Source organism: Rattus norvegicus, chromosome 1 (genome assembly GCF_036323735.1).
Source record: "Rattus norvegicus strain BN/NHsdMcwi chromosome 1, GRCr8, whole genome shotgun sequence".
Lineage (NCBI taxonomy): Eukaryota > Metazoa > Chordata > Mammalia > Rodentia > Muridae > Rattus > Rattus norvegicus.
In genome coordinates, this window is record NC_086019.1 from 161,820,718 (window position 1) to 161,836,121 (window position 15,404).

The 15,404-nt window shown below is 53.3% G+C and overlaps 2 protein-coding genes across 6 annotated transcripts in view; both read right to left on the reverse strand.

The window, feature by feature from the left end:
- Positions 1-4,680, reverse strand: part of Myo7a (myosin VIIA) — a 70,288-nt gene extending 65,608 nt beyond the window's left edge. Inside the window, exons 1-2 of one of the 2 annotated variants that reach the window (XM_006229744.5) lie at positions 4,430-4,680; positions 2,898-2,957 (exon numbers count right to left, since the gene is read on the reverse strand). In XM_006229744.5, the coding sequence (XP_006229806.1) occupies positions 2,898-2,915 (18 nt within the window). In that variant the 5' untranslated portion in view covers positions 2,916-2,957; positions 4,430-4,680. The remainder of the gene's footprint in view (positions 1-2,897; positions 2,958-4,429) is intronic. The other variant, NM_153473.2, reaches the window with a different exon arrangement.
- Positions 4,681-6,756: 2,076 nt separating this feature from the next.
- Capn5 (calpain 5) overlaps positions 6,757-15,404 on the reverse strand; it is a 56,669-nt gene continuing 48,021 nt past the window's right edge. For all 4 annotated transcript variants that reach the window (NM_134461.2, XM_063277344.1, XM_063277369.1 and 1 more), the window contains 6 exons: positions 14,511-14,706; positions 13,703-13,825; positions 11,493-11,689; positions 10,678-10,793; positions 10,094-10,230; positions 6,757-9,053 (listed from right to left, as the gene is read on the reverse strand). In NM_134461.2, coding sequence (NP_604456.2) covers positions 8,871-9,053; positions 10,094-10,230; positions 10,678-10,793; positions 11,493-11,689; positions 13,703-13,825; positions 14,511-14,706 — 952 coding nt within the window. In that variant the 3' untranslated portion in view covers positions 6,757-8,870. The remainder of the gene's footprint in view (positions 9,054-10,093; positions 10,231-10,677; positions 10,794-11,492; positions 11,690-13,702; positions 13,826-14,510; positions 14,707-15,404) is intronic.

Here is a 15,404-nt window from a genome sequence, read left to right on the forward strand (position 1 = left end):
CCCATTTTAGATCCAAGGTCTTTGTGCAGATAGCATTCTAGGCAAACAATAACCAAGAGAGAGAGCTGGTGTTCGCACCGATATCAGACCTAACAGATTCGAAGTCATGACTTGTAACAAGGGACAAAGAAGGCATTGTATTGTGCTAAGTCACAATCCAACCAGCGTGCAGCCCAGAGCTATCTTCAAACCTCCTTCTGCCTGCAGAACTGGGTCAAGTTCACATGGTTCCTACCTTGGCCTACCACAGAACACAGAGAAGAGTCATGTCAGACTGAAGCAAAATGCCTCTTCAGGGTCCTCAAAGAAGCTGAGTGTGCACCACAGAGACCTGGAGTCTCCTTTGCAATGCCACCCGGGTTGGCCACTCTGCGGACACCTTCCTGGAGACCTTGAGTAGGAGTAGGAGGGACTTTTGCTATAGCCTCATGACTTTCCTGACTCTGACTCCCAGGTTTCCTCCTATCCTCCTGTGCTATCACGTGGCTTTCAGATTACACTCAGTTGGTCTGGGAACTTCTCCTGAGAGGCAGGGAATAGTCTGCATCCTTGGGGTTCTGTCTGGCATGGAGCTAGGCCTCAATGGGGGCACTGTGGGGCAGGTGGATGAGAACTGGCTAGGAGAGGGAGCCTCAGATACCCTAAGACTCTTTAGGGATTCTGTCAACTCATAAGGCCACAAAGACTGGCAGCAGGCCTCTCCACAAAAAGTCTCTACCCCGCCAAGCTGCCCAGGGACAGTCTGACCTCTCCTCCCCTGGGCCCCTCCCCAGGCCTCCTTTCTGTGACAATTGTCTCCCCATCAGCCCCTTGTTCCTGTCATGTCCAGGCCTGCTCAGATTGTGTTTCAATGACTCTGTTTGAGCCTCAGTTTCTTCACTTGTGTGAAATAGCCTGGGTTCCCACCCCATAGCTTCACTACATCACTTAGGATGCTGACCATAGATACCACTCCTGGCTGGTTGGAACCCTTCACAAAGCGAAAGGTTTTCTGGGAGTAGGGCAGTTTGGGTAATTAGCTCACTGTCCTTTGTGTTTTGGGAAAGATGGGTTTGAAGGGGAAATGAAGATACAAGGGTTGAATCTGTGGTTCAGGAAGGAAGGAGAGAAACTGAATGAACAACCTGCCATTCACATTCCCACGAGGGCGACCTACACATGGAAAAAGAACCATCGGATCCTCTGAGGTGTCCTGGGATTTCCTCATCTTAAATAAAGTAAGAGAAGAGAGCACAGGAACACATCACAGCACCGTTATCAGACGGTATGAGGCAGCTGACCTCTGTGGACTTCTATGTCAAGCCTAGGCTGGACAATATTATTAGCAGGACATTATACTGTCAAACCTACAGGCAGGAGCTACCATCAGCCCTTTGCAAATGGTGGCAGCAATTAGCTTACAGCTTCCTAGTCAGAAAGCCAAGGGGACAGGAGTCCAGCTCAGCCCTCGAATTCAAACGGTCACTCTTAGCTGGGCAATGCTCAGCACCGAACTCCAGAACCTCAGTGGGGCTGAGGTGGGGGTGCTGGTTCCCAGCTGGGAAACCGAGGAGCAGGAGGAAGCTGCCTTTGTTACTAGGGCTCTAGGGAAGTCAAGGAAGTCAGAGAAGACATGAGCAAAGAGGTTCCCCCCAAAACAAGCTACCCTGAGGCCTGGGAGTATGTAGCCAGGCAGGAGGGGGAAGCAAAGGTCAGGGGAAGGAGCAGAGGGTGAGACAGGCGGGCTGTGCAGCAGACAAGGCAACAGAATCTGCAGTTCAGGAATTATAGCCAAGGTCCCAAGTCAGAAGGGACCTGCATGGTCAGCTCAAGGTCCCCCCAGCATCATCAAAGTACAAGATGGAGCCCGCAGCGCTTCCATGGCCAGGACATTGTGGAGGATAAACGGTGTAATAGAAAGGTATGCCCCACTTGAAGATGGGTAGAGCCACCCTTCACTTAAAGATCTGCTCCCAAAAGAAATCCTGCAGGACGAAGCTGGCCACCAGCTAGTCAGAAGCAAACAGTCCAGGGAAAGAGGAGTCCAGTCAGGTAGAGGCCTGCTTCAGAGACCCCGGGGAACACCCCTGAGGGCTATGAAGATCCCAGATCCTCCTTATGGGGGGGATCTGTGTGAATCACCACCCATCAACCCCATTTAGTCTGTCTCTGGCTTTCTCTGATAGGCCATTGAGCAAGCTTTCAGCCCCTGAAAATTTTTCTGACCCAGACCAGTAGCCTGCCTTTAAGACACGGGTCCTGTGTGGCCTTGGGGCTTCCAACCAAGGTGCTCCATCGGCCTCTCATAGCCTGAGACAACAGGAAGCTGGTAACTGAGCCCCAACAGCACCCAGCCTCCCCGCCCAAAGTCTCTGTGCCGGCCCACCTGGCGCATTGCCTACATTCCTGGCTCCCACTTTGGAGACCAAGAAGTTCATTAGTCTCAGGCTGGTCACGGGGAAGGGCTGAGGGTCAGAGACCAGAGTGGCTCTGAGGACTAGGGGGACTGGAAGGCTCAGCTGATGGGCAGTACCTGTGCTTCTTCCCTGGGGTGCTCCAGCTTGGGCCCTGTCACCCTGACTCACTTCTGACCAAGGTGCTCCCTAAGCAAACTTGCTAACTGCTTCCCCAAAGACCTTCCACACTGGGGCCTTTGCATGTGCTTCCTCTGCCTGGAATGTCTGGGACTCAGGGGGATGAATCACCACTCCTGCCCAGAGACACGTGTCAGTGACCTGCTATGTCAGAGGCGGGGAATTCTTCACAGCTGGGTTCTGAAGGCTAAGTAGGAGTATGACGAGAGAAAGAACTGGCATCAGTTTCCATGGCCAAGCACATAGAGAGGAGAATATGGAGGGTGGGAGATAAGGTACCCAACATGGCCCTCTCTAGCTCTCAGAGAGAAGAGAGGAACTCACCTTTTGTAGAATAACCATGGTTCTACGTCAGAGCACCTGCCTGAGTGACCAGACACCGTTCTGTGGGAAGAGACCATGACACGCCCTGAGCCCAGGTAGCTTGGATATGCATGGCCACCTAGGCTCCTCCCCAACCCCATACCTCTCCTCCCTCTCGGAAATCCTCCTTGACCCCGATCCTTCTGATCGTTGCTCAGTCTATGTGACCAGAGCCTCAGTTACTGTCACCACCTCCACTGCCCAAAGCCTCTGTCTCAGCCCTTGTCATCCCAAAGGGTTCTTAGAAAGTAGTGTGTTAGCCCTGTACCAGACATCAGCATGAGGGTCAGGCTGTGCTGGGACTAATGTTCTGAGGCTGCCCAATGCTCAGAGAAGGACCATCTCTTACCCAAGGTCACACAGCAGGGCAGGGAAGACTCAGAACTAAGTTAAGACTTGGGCTCCGGTCCCAGTTCAGGACTGCACCAGTTTTAGGACACATGACAAAATGGTCTAACACCTGTTTGTGAGCCTCGTCTCCTACCTCATCCAGCACAGAGCTGGGCCCAGAAATAGGCTCGAGATGGATTTGCCACACCGAGTGTGGTCACCAGAAGCAGCCCCAGCCCATAGGTCTTTGCGTGAGGCCCCTCCCATCCCTGCCTGACCTGCCCCCCAGAGTGAGCATTAAGTTTTCACAAGGGCCCATTCAGAGGCACCAGGACATCTGATCCTCTGCCCACGACACTACCTGACACCTGAGCCCTGACCACCATGCCCTGGGTCTCCATGGGCATATGGTCCTTCTGGGGACCTACACTGCCCTGGGGTTTGTAAGGGCAGCAGCCGTGGTCATGAGAGCCGGCATCTGAAGAAGCTGCCTGGCTTCTGCCTCACTCATGCTGCAGGACAGACTGGGACCTTAGAGGGTAGAGCTGAAGACCCATGGGAAAGCTCGGGTCCCTTCTATCCGGCCCACGAGACCCCACCTCTCCATTCCAGTTCTAAGACTGAGAGCTAGACTGTGTGTAACACTGTTGCTTTTCAAATTGAGAACAAAGACCATAGTTTCTTCTAGGCCCACGTCTGATTTTACCTTGAACCCTCTGCAACCCTAGATGCTGACCTTCATAGTCTCGGGTCACAGATAGGAAACGTAAGGCACACAGAGAGGAAGCAACTTGTTCAAAGAGATAAGAGTACCAGGGAGCTGACCAAAAAGACCTAGAAAGAGAGGCATCCACACTCGCCCCTACCCTCCACTCCCATCTTCCCCTCCCCACCCCCTGCCTCTGGATACCCCTGACCCAGCTCCAACTAGGAAACAACTCCACAGGCTCTGTGCTCTCTAACTGTTCCTTCATCCAGGGCATAAGCCTCCATCTGCACAGCTCAGGACAGTTTCTGTCCATGCCTATGGTGGCAAGGCCCCTGTAGGTTCAGGGGAGTCCAGTCCCCAGAACCTAAGGCTGTAGGGCAGGGCCTCCAGAGGAGGCCCCAGCCTGTAACTCCTCCCCAGTCCAAAAGTTCCAGCCAGGGCAGCCCATCCTTACCTGGGTCTTATCCACACCCTCTGGGTCACCACCCCCCCAGCCTCAGGCCAGGGGTCACAGGTCTGGAGGACTCTGGAAGCTGAGGCTGGAGCCTGCAAATACTTTGCCCCAGCTTGAGTCTTGCTCTGATGTTGCTGTGGGGTTCCCTTGGGCTACTCTGTTTCTTGTCTCCCTGGGTCACTCTTTCTCTCTGTTCGGGGCAGCTGTCCAGCCTGCAATGGCACCGGCCCTCTCCTCCAAAGCCTTCTCCCAGGGGGCGGAGCCCTGGGGGGCCTCCAAGGTCTGGATATGGTGACATCAGCGTGAGGGGCGGGCAGTGCTGGGGCTGGGACTAATGTCCAGAGGCTGCCCAAGGCGCTGTGTAAAGCACTGGCAGGCTTAGTCCCAGCAGGGATGCAAGGCATGGAGGCCCCAGGAGGCACTGCTGGCCAGTGTGGAACTCCAGCCTGGGGTCAACCATCTGGGCCTCAGGGTCTCTTGCCATGAGTGTTACTACCTGCTATCTTTGCATGGTTAGGACACCTGATCTTGTCCACCTTGGTCATGATTTTGCTGTGTCTCAGCTCTCAGTAGTCTTCTCTACTCACCCAGTTTCTCTCCTTTAGGACACTACTAGGGACCAGATAGAAGGCTTGGTAATACCTGGACCCTTGGGTGGATACAGCATCCAAACCAGGACTCCCCAAGACACACCCCCATTCCCCGTTGTAGTCTTTACAACCTGCCCCCACAGTCTGTTCTAGGAGTCTTGAATGTGCCGTTATCTAATTATCCAGGCACTTTGCAAAGCCACCTAAGCAGCAGCAGCCTCGTACAGGACAGAGACTCATCTGATGTGTGTGATTTAAATGTGTGATTTTTAAAAGCAGGTGGGTGGGAATGAACAGGACACACATGCTCATCATAGTAGGTGAGGAAGGTGGCTAGAGGACCTCCTCCTGAGATGGGCCCCCTTCTTCTCTCTTCTGCCCCATCTTGACCAGCTGGGACATCTCCGCAGGGAAGCTGCTTTTCAGGGAGTTGTGGTGGTGCTGAGGGGCAGGGATAGGTTGGGGGGGGGGGGGTGAGGAGGATATCTATAGTGGGGAAGATCAATGGCACAATGGTGCCACCTGCTGGGCATAGCCAAGTGCTACAAGACTAAGGAAAAACAAGGTCTAAGGCCGAACTGCACCCAATGCAGCCTTCACCCACGGAGCCGCGAGTCACATGAGCCTACACAGAGTGGGATAGACACGGGTTGGAGCATCCAGAGCCCAATCGACAGGGTGGCAACCGGGGCAGGTGGGCTTCACTGGGGCCCAGGTGCATGGTGGGAAGACGGTGGGTGGGTGAGAAAGTGGTCTCGGAACCATAACGGAAACACTTTCTCAACACCTAAACTCAGCTAAGCAGCTCACCAACTGGATAAACCTAGAAACCCATGCTTGTTTCCCCAAATCGAGCCACCCAAGATCAAGCATGTGAGCGTAGTTCACCGCGACTGTCGAAGATGCTCATCTTGCCTCACTGTCTCTGCCTAGGCAGAAAAGGAAGTCCTAGCATAGTGCTCGCCCCCGGCAGCAACCTTGCTGCTTTCTTATGAAAGCATTTTTATCCCTTCCTCACTCCACCCTACCCCTCCAGGTTCGGCCTGCTTTCTGCACCATTCAGAAGGGGCACTGATTTCCAGCACCTTAAAGGCACCACATCCGAAACACTGCAGAACTGGTTTTAGTTCCTACCAACTTCACTCACCCCTCACCCCTCCAATCTATCAATGCATTCTATCTGCTTCGCTTTCGACAACCCGAACCCAGCTTCTGCCAGTGGCCCGGCCTATGAACTCCTAGCTCTGGCTACCTGCACCTTCCCAGCATCTTTGTCCTGGCCGCCTCTGTCTGTGGCCCGCATGTAACTGTTTCCTCTCCACTGGAACAGGACACGGGTCTTGACCTGAGAGACTGAGAGTTAGCTCCTGGGGACTTCCACACTGCCCGATCACGAACACTTCAGTACTACGATCAGATGTGATTTGCACGTTCTCCTCAGTTGCTGGAAGGCTGCTCCAGGACAGGAACTGTGCTTTCATGTCCCCAGGGTCTTGGACAGGCAGAGCTCAGCAAAGCCAGGCCCACGATGACTGGCAGTAGGGAACCTGGGCTCTGACTCACTAGGCAACCAGCAAGGCCAGCTTCATCTGTGATTTCCAACCCTCTTGCTTACCCTTCTGTCCTTATTCTTCCTTTATTATTCCTCACGTCCTTACTCTGGAGGGCGGGGGGGGGGGGGAGAATGAGGTAGGGGTAGGAGGAACAGGACAAATGAAACAGACAGACACAGAAAGGTCCCTCTAGAGTGGCAGTAATATTTATTCTGAGAAGATAACAGAGTTCCTCTCCCTTGACCCCAGGGCATAGTAGCCTGGAGGAGTGAAGGCCAGGTCCTGCTGGTCCATGTAGTGTACATCATAGGGCTGATGACTGCAACTGTAACACTACAAGGCCTCCTGGGTGCAAATGGTGAACAAAGCCACTGCTGTCCCTGCTCTACCCTGTCCCCACCTGTCTAGTCTTCAGGGTTTCCTAGGGACCAGAGGTTCCTTCACAGCCAGGAGCCAGCCTGGCCTAGCTTAAGAGAGAGGAAGCAAGAACAGAGCTGCTGGCCCAGTTCTGCTGGAGGTGGGGGGCGGGGGGCAGTGTCTAGATGCCAGGTGAAGCATCTGCAGTCTGCTACTTGGTCCTCGTTTGCCCTGTGCCTCAGAGGGATATGGCTGAGCTGAGACCCACACGCCAGGCCCTGAGAGCCAAGATCGTGAGGCAGGTGCTCATCCCCGCTTCCTGACTGCAGTCTTCATTTGCGACAGCCGTTGAGAAGTGGAGGGATCATGTGACCGTGCAGAGTATACAATAGAGAGACACACAGTGGAAGTGGTGTGGCCTTGCTCTTATTCTTTTAAGAGTCCTCACAACAGGAGAGGCCAGCGCCATGCTACAAGAGGGAGGAATCGAGGCACGGGAGGTTGAAGTGACTTGCTCCTGGTGGGATGCACAATCCCAGGCCCAGGTCATTGAAGGGAAGCCCTGACTGTGCAGGAGGAATCCTCTCATCCTTTCAGTTCAGCTCCTAGCCCTTACTGTGGACAATGGTCCCAGGCCAGAAGAGCCACCATGGAGCAAGATGGCAGTCAGAATCCAGCACCTCCAGCCAGGAATAGGACCATGTAGGAGGGACCAGAGACAGAACGCAGACGGCAGCCAGGAAGGAACATCTCGCCTCCATCATTCTCTGAGACTCCTCTGAGAAGGTCCCACTGTGACCGTGCCCTCTCATGTTCAATGTCAAGATAAAAGCAGAAGCCCAACAAAACGAGTTTGAAAAGAACAAATGTGGGGGCCGACTTCCCTTTACACCGAGATTGTTTTAAATGCTAAGACTATCAAATGCTGAGGACTGAGAGTAACATTTTGGTCTGTACGGACAGTAAGAGTGTGGTGGCTTCCTTAGATCTTTGGGGTATGCTGGTGGAAAGCCCTCTGGTCCCTGTCTGTGACACCCAACAGATGAACTAGCCCTGAAGGCCTAGTACATCCATCCTACAGTCTTTTCTTCCAAGAAAACCCCAGGGTCCTTCAGCAGAGGCACCATGTGTCCCCCTTGGGTCTCCCATAGCCTTACATCAGCCTGGCCCGGGCCACTTGGTCCAACATCACAAGTAGAGTGTTGGGAAATCACCAGCATGACCATAGCTCTTCAGGGGCTGAGAGTGAAGTCAGAGCCTGGTCTCAGGAAGGTATCTATCTCCAAGAAGACCTGAGAATCAGCAAGCCCGGGGCGGCTAACAGGGCAAGTCGATAGAGCAATTAAATGGATGGAGGTGGGGCGTCCTGCGTATGCCTGCTAAGGGTTCTTTCAAGATGGTTTTAAAATGATGTGTAGTGGGATTGGGTGTGCAGCTCAGTTGGTAAGCGCTCGCCTAGCATGCACAAAGCCCTGGGTTCCACCTGAGGAGGTGGAGGCAGGGGGATCAGAAGTTTAAGGTCACTCTAAGCTACGCAGCAAAGATCTGGGGAGGGAAGCAACCTCCCCCACAGCAAACGAGGAGAGGGAAGGGACTTGGGACATGGCAGTTTGTGTGTAAACAATTGACGTCTTGGCACTCCTCTGCAGATAGCAGGGCCAGGGGAAACATTTTCAACAGATAGCCCCTTGACGGCAGTGCCCACTGGGTAGAAGGAGCCGCTTTAAATCTTAGGCAAGAAAACTCCCCCACGAGAGGGGAATTCTTCGGGGCCCTCCAAACACTGAGGCTCAGAGAGGGGCAGGGCTCTCCTCGGTCACACAGTGGGTCAGTGGAAGAGCGGGCAAAGGGCCCAGTGTCTGGTTCCCAGGCTGGTCCCAGGCCAGGTGGGGACATGCGAGTAGTGCTGAGAACTAGTGGGGCTGGGCAGGCTGGCTGGCATCAGACAGCCGTGAGAGAGGCACTGCAGAGGACACGCACAGCGACGATGCCTGGCAAGTCGCTGGGCTGCCGGCCACTGCGGTCCTGGAGATGGAGGCTGTGCAGGTCCTGCAGGTCATCCGGGGCAGTCTTCAGGTGCACCTGGCCCAGGAATTCATCCTTCAGGACTCGGTGATTCCAGACCTGAAAGGAGACAGAGGGTGGAGGCGGGGTAAACCTAGGACCAGGAATATTGCCTATGGCAGGTAGGGAGTGAGGGCAACGGAGCTACAAGTCTCTTCACTCAGTGCAAGCCCAGTCAGGGAAGAGCCCATGGCCTGGACTGATGGGGTGCCCTCTCCCAGAGCCTCAGGCCCCCCATAAAAGTATGTTACCACTCAGAAAGCTCAATCTGTCACTACTAGATCCAGTAAACTTGAACTGGGGGTTGGGGGGTAACCTTGAACTTGACCTAGTTATGCCCCCACCCCCACCCTGTCCCATTTTTCTTTTCTTTTTTGAGACCGGTTTCACTATGTAGCCCTTGCTAGCCTGGTCTGCATAGATCAGGCTAGCCTCAAAACTCACAGAGTCTGTCTGCCTCCGTCTCCTGAGTGCTGGGATTGAGGCATGAGCTGCCACACTCAGCACCTCATTTTAACATTTGTGTTGAATTCCTGCCCCTAATGGTCCTTCTAGACTCCATGTCTACAAGTCTGTGATCTAACCCAGTGGGACCCAGTGTTAAGAAAACTTGGAAACTCTAGTAGCTCCCCAGGGTGCTACACATTTGTTTACAGATGTTTTCTTGCCCAGAGAGAGGTAGCTCTGGGCCCGGAGGACACAGGAGAGGGTTCTTGGATAATGAGCTCAGAGTCACCATGCTCCAGCCATGGTGGACTGAGAAGGGAGCCGTGTCCAAGGTCACTGGCATTCAGATTGGTTCCCCAGGGTTCTTAGGAAACAACCACATGGCACACATGATTTCAGAGTCACCTTCTCAAGTGGATCCACTGGTGGATGCTCTGAAGAAGAGTGACCAAGGCTTTGGGCCAGGTCAGCAAAGAGGACCACTGGCCTCAGCGGGGAGACCAACCTTGCTGGCACTCAGACTCAGACTGACTAATTGTCAGTCACCTACGGAGGAGCGAGAGGTGGGACAAGACAATGGAGGCTGCCCTGGGCCCTACCCCTCAGAGAGGAGGCTATGGGAGGGGCAGAATATGTTTGTGAGTGGGTCTCACCTGCACAGTGATGGGCTGAGACAGTTTCTTGCGATAGAAGATGCCTTTCACATTGTACTCTGGCGTCGAGGTCCCTCTCTGCACAGCTGAGCGAACCTTTTCACCCTCACACTTGATGATCACATATGAGTTTGCTCCTGGAGAGAGGATTGGGGTGCTGGGGTGAGGATGGGGCTGGTACAGAGCCTAATGGGACAGATGTCTGGGAGGTGCCATGCTAGCCTAGTCTTTGTCACAGAGGGGAAGGGAAGACAGGAGCCTGATCCACCTTCCTAGTGCCTTACCTTCTAGGGCCAGGTAGAGGGAAGAGTACAGGGTGGCCTCTGGCCGGAAGTTCTTGCCGACTGTTCCCTGTACACGGGTTTCTTACCTCAACACCTCCTCAGTCTAGAGAAGCTGCATCTGAACCCCCAGTATCTATCTGATGTCCCCACCACATGCGGGCTCCAGGGAAGCAGGAGGTGGACCTCTCTAGAAGCTCACATCACCCACTGGATTACTGGGTCTGCGGGTGCTGTGGTCTCAGGAGGTTGGGGTGGGCACTGAAGGAGAGAGAGCCTAAGGTAATGCCCAGGTGAGCTCACCTGTGGAAGAGTCCTTGAGGCCAGCAGCTCCCAGGACATGGACCTGGGTCACCTGCTGAGGGTAGCCACACAGGGAGCTCCAGCAGGTACGAGGGGGCTCATCCAGGCGTAGCTCCCTGAAACAGGGCAGGGTAAGGGGATGAATGGGTGGCAAAAGGCAGACGTGAAGATGGGGTTCAAAACAAGGAGCTAATCAAACCTCACGGCAAACTCAACCACTCACTACCATAGGCTTCCAGACTCCCTGTTCCATCTCGTCTCAGGACGGCAAAGTACTTAGCACTTCCCGTATGACACATCCCCTGTTGGGTATTATAGATATTATTTCTCAGCCTCAAAATGGTTTTAGCAGCCTACTGCCCCCTAAAGCCAGTCTCCACGGGACAGGTGGTAGTAATGGTAAGGCCTGTGTTGAAATCCAGTTGAGGGGTGGCTTGGTCCATACTACCACTGACGGCATGGCGCCAGTCCCTCTTTCTAGAGTTGGTCTCTATCCATAAAATGGAGTGGTTAGGCCTCCCGTTTATCTATAAAATGGAGTGGTTAGGTCTCACATTTTGGGTGTGAGATGGTAAATAAGACAAGTGAAAGCCTTTTTATAAATTGTTAAATGCACATATGAGTCCCTGTTCCTAGTCAGAACCAAGACAAGTTAGGCAGGCAAGCAGGGGAAGAGAGAAACAATGGACGCCCATCCCTGAGGTTGCTGGTGCCCAGGCGCCATGCCCTGAGCAGACACATTCAGGCTAGGGCCACAGATTCCTCCAGGCCAGCATGGGTTGTATGGTCACTAGCCCTGGCCCCCAAACACACACCGGCAGTTGGAGGGAACGTCTGTGAAGACGCGGAGCAGGAACTCGCCAGTGTGGCCTGGCTCAAAGGTGGTAGGGATGATGACGTAGCGGCCCTCAGGCAGCTCTGTCCGCAGGAAAACACTCCGAGAATTGATGTAGATGGAGCTGGCGGCCTTATGCTGCAGGCTGTGCATCCGGTACTGGCGGTTCTCTTCCACCTGTGTGGAGACAGGAGATGGGGGCGCAAACGGCCCGCATCAGAGTCTATCCCATCTCGCAGTGGTTACCACGAAAGGATCAGTAGGATACATCGACAGAAAATACCCAGAACTTGCAAATCTATGAGGACAAGATTAGGTTAGTGTTTGGTTAGGGCTGAGGGAAAGGGTGTCAAAAGCACAGAGGTCCCTGTGCTCACAGATGAGCACTGGGGAACCAGGGATGTTAAACACACAGGGTGACGGCTGGGAGTGGAGGTGGTTGATAAACTGGTGACCTGTATGACTGAGACCACAGCAGATCCTCCCCACAGCCTTAAGATGTCCCATGTACTCACTCTATAGAACCTATCCTTATGAAGACGCCCCATGCAGCCATGTCTTAAGCTCTATTGTGCACACAAGATTGATTTATCACCAGAAAACCTTTTTTCCAAATTGTGCTGTGCTTAAATAGGCCTAAAACGAGCCACCCAGTGTCCGACTCTCAAAGCTTGGACCAACACCAGCTACTGAGTCATATTGAACTGAAGTTCCCTCTTGCCTCATACGGATCAACGCTCTGCTGGCTGTGGTGTCTTGCAGAGACCCCCACAGAAGGATCTATCGTATTGGGTGGCAATGACCTACTGCAGTGGACTGTCTCCTCACAAAGACGAAAAGCTAGTGATGTCACTAGGTCATATACTTTAGGCTGCTCACTTAGGTGGTCTATGACTTCTACTTCAAAAATAATAATTTAAAAGTGGAGGTGGGTGAGAAATCCCCTTGTGATCCCAATGACCCTACGAATTTTTACAAACTATTGTGTGTGTGTGTGTGTGTGTGTGTGTGTGTGTGTGTGTGTGTGTGTGTGTGTGTGTGTGTGATGGGGGGCATGCATGCCACAGCACACAGGACAACGTTGTGGAGTTAATTCTCTCCTTCCACTTCACGCGTGTTCCAGGGATAGAACTCACATCATGAGGCTTTGGCAGCAAGCCCCTTTACCTGATGAGCCCTTCTCTTATTTTGTTTTGCTTTATAGGAGACAAGGTCTCCTACAGCCCAGACTTGAACTCACTTTGTAATTGAGAATGTCCTGCAGCTCCTGATTCTCCTGTCACAGCTTCCTAAATGCTGAGATTATAGGCATGGCCCACTAAACCCAGCCTAGCCCTGGAGGTACCAAACACAGTCATCCCCACTGCCAACCCTGCTTAGCCAGTTCCAATTCGCATGATTTCAGTTGCCTACAGTCAACCATGCTCTGAAACTAGCAAGAGGAAAACTCCAGAGACAACTAAGTATTTTCAGTTTCAGATGTGTTGAAATCCTGCACCATCTCAACTCACTGGACAGGAGGGGCACGAGTCGCCTTGTTTGGCCAGCACATTTGTATGTACAATGTTCAGTAGCCATCTTCGTTATGGCTACCTGTAGGGTGCTACCTGCAGTTTGGGTCATCCAGTGGATGCCTCATCTTCATGGTTTTGGAAGCCTACTCATCATGACTTGTCCAACTTCCAGCCCAAAGCCATGAAATGACACCACCACTGTCAGGGCGTCCTAGACAGTTCCCGGAAAAGCACTGCATGGCATGACACAAAGTGTCATAGCGTGTCAACACATTATGAATAAGCCAGCATAGGGGAGTGAGCCAATAGTTTTCTCATAAACACTGAATGCTAGGGAGCAGGCATGCACCAATGTCTCACATCCATGTGGGTTCAGTAAGTTCTGAAGATCTGACATGTATCGGGGGATCTGTCATGCCAACTGTCTCCCCACACGTGTATCATGAGTAGAGGACATCAACTTCTAAGCCAGGGGGAGTGATCAGAGGTGAGTCTGCCTGTCTCTGTGCAAGGTTGCCTACTTCTGTGTATAAAGGCTCCAAAACAAGACTACAGGAGATGAGAGGCCTAGCCCTGGGGGAGGCGCAGTGAGTCCATCAGTCATACAAGAGCTCACAGAGCCAATACCAACAGCCAGTATCCCTCACCGCAAGTGGTGTGGGCCTGTAGATCTCACCTTATAGATGTCGAAGCCGATGGCCAGATTCTCCCCTTTGCCCTCTCGGCGAGTCGAGCGTTTGGGCCGCTGCTGGATGCAGATCAGCACTTCATCTTCTGGCTTCTTGACTTCAAATATGTACTGAAGGTGTAGCCATGAAAAAGATCCACGGTGAGATCCAGGTCAGCCTCCTGGACCTCGAGAGCCTACACTCCAGAGCAAAGCCCCAGCCGTGTCGGATGCATGAACTTAGGCCATCCCATCTGCTCTCCAAGTCAGTCCCTCCTCTGGGAGATGAGCCCATTAACTCATACAGTGGCCACCCTGACTGAAGACTGGGAGAGCTCAATGAGAAGGTAAGTGTTCACCTCAGAGGCTGGCACACAGTTGGTGCTCAATAAGGACACACTGAGTCTAAGGATCAAGTAGATGGACTTCAGTGGAGGAAGCTGCTGGGGAGAGTTCCCAGTGGAGAGCACAGCTTGGCCACACTTCCTGGGAATAGCCAAACTGTGCTACTGTGAAAACAAGGGGGTCTGACCGACCACTACTCGGCCTCTCACTGTGTCTGAGACTCGGGACAAGACAGCTCTGAGTGCTGAGAGACAGTTTCCCCATTGTGACCATATGTAGTGCAGACAGTAAGACAGCAACTTCCTGCCCTCACACAGTGTCCACCAGCCCCCCCCACTGCACAGACAGCCATAATGAGTGCCAAAGGACAGCCAAGGACATCCCTGAGTCACTCGGGAGCCGTGGTAGGGCAACGAAGAGGTCTCATGGCTGACGCAGGATGACACGGGGTGGGGTCCTTGTGAATGCCCACCTGTGGGTTCTGGAAGAAAGTGTCCTTGTGGTTGATGCAGCCTCCACTGCGGTTCTGCTGGGGGTCCTCATGTCTCGTCCAGGCACCACGCAGCCGGGCCTCCTCCCATGTCTTGTGGATGCTCAGGTAGGACGTATTAATCAGGCGGCACTTAATGATGTCGGTGAAGTATCGGCACATGTCCTCAAAGGTCATCCTAAGTGCAGGAAGGGAATGAGCTCGGTGCGCCCCAGCATGTTCTGAATGCAAGCAAGCAGGGCACAATGCCATTAAGACCCAAAATCCCTCTCGGGCCTCAGGTTCCTCGTTTGTAAAATGGGATGAACTTGCCAATGGTTGCCTGCCTCACGGGCATGGCAGGGCATTGAGCAAAACAAGAACGTGTGCGTGCGTGCGTGCGTGCTCGTGTAGCTGGTGTGTTGGCTGTGGCAGCTGTTCACAGGGTTAGTAACCAGTGTGCATATCTTAACATTTCATTGCAGTTTTGAACACTTGTTGTTGGGGGTGGGGCACAGGTGTGTGCGGCATGCACTCAGAGGTCAGAGGACAGCCTGTGGGAGTTGGTTCTCCCCTCCCACCATGCGGGGCCCAGGAGCTGAAGTTGTCAGGGCTGATGGAAAGTGTCTTCTCATCAGCCCTGTCGTGTGCATCATGTACGGTCTGTTTCTACCCACTGACTTCCATGGCTGCTGTAAGGCCAGACTCAACTGGTAGACAACACCCGCCCGCCCGCCTTGTTAAGCGTAAGGCAGTGACCAGGATGTTGCCAACAACACCTCCAGGAGTGTGGGCAGTGTCAGAGGAAGTGCATGGTTTGAATATGTTGAGAAATGCCTTGAAAAGCAGCTTTTTCCATACAGGAGCACTGCTGCCATGTTTTAACTCAACTGACTC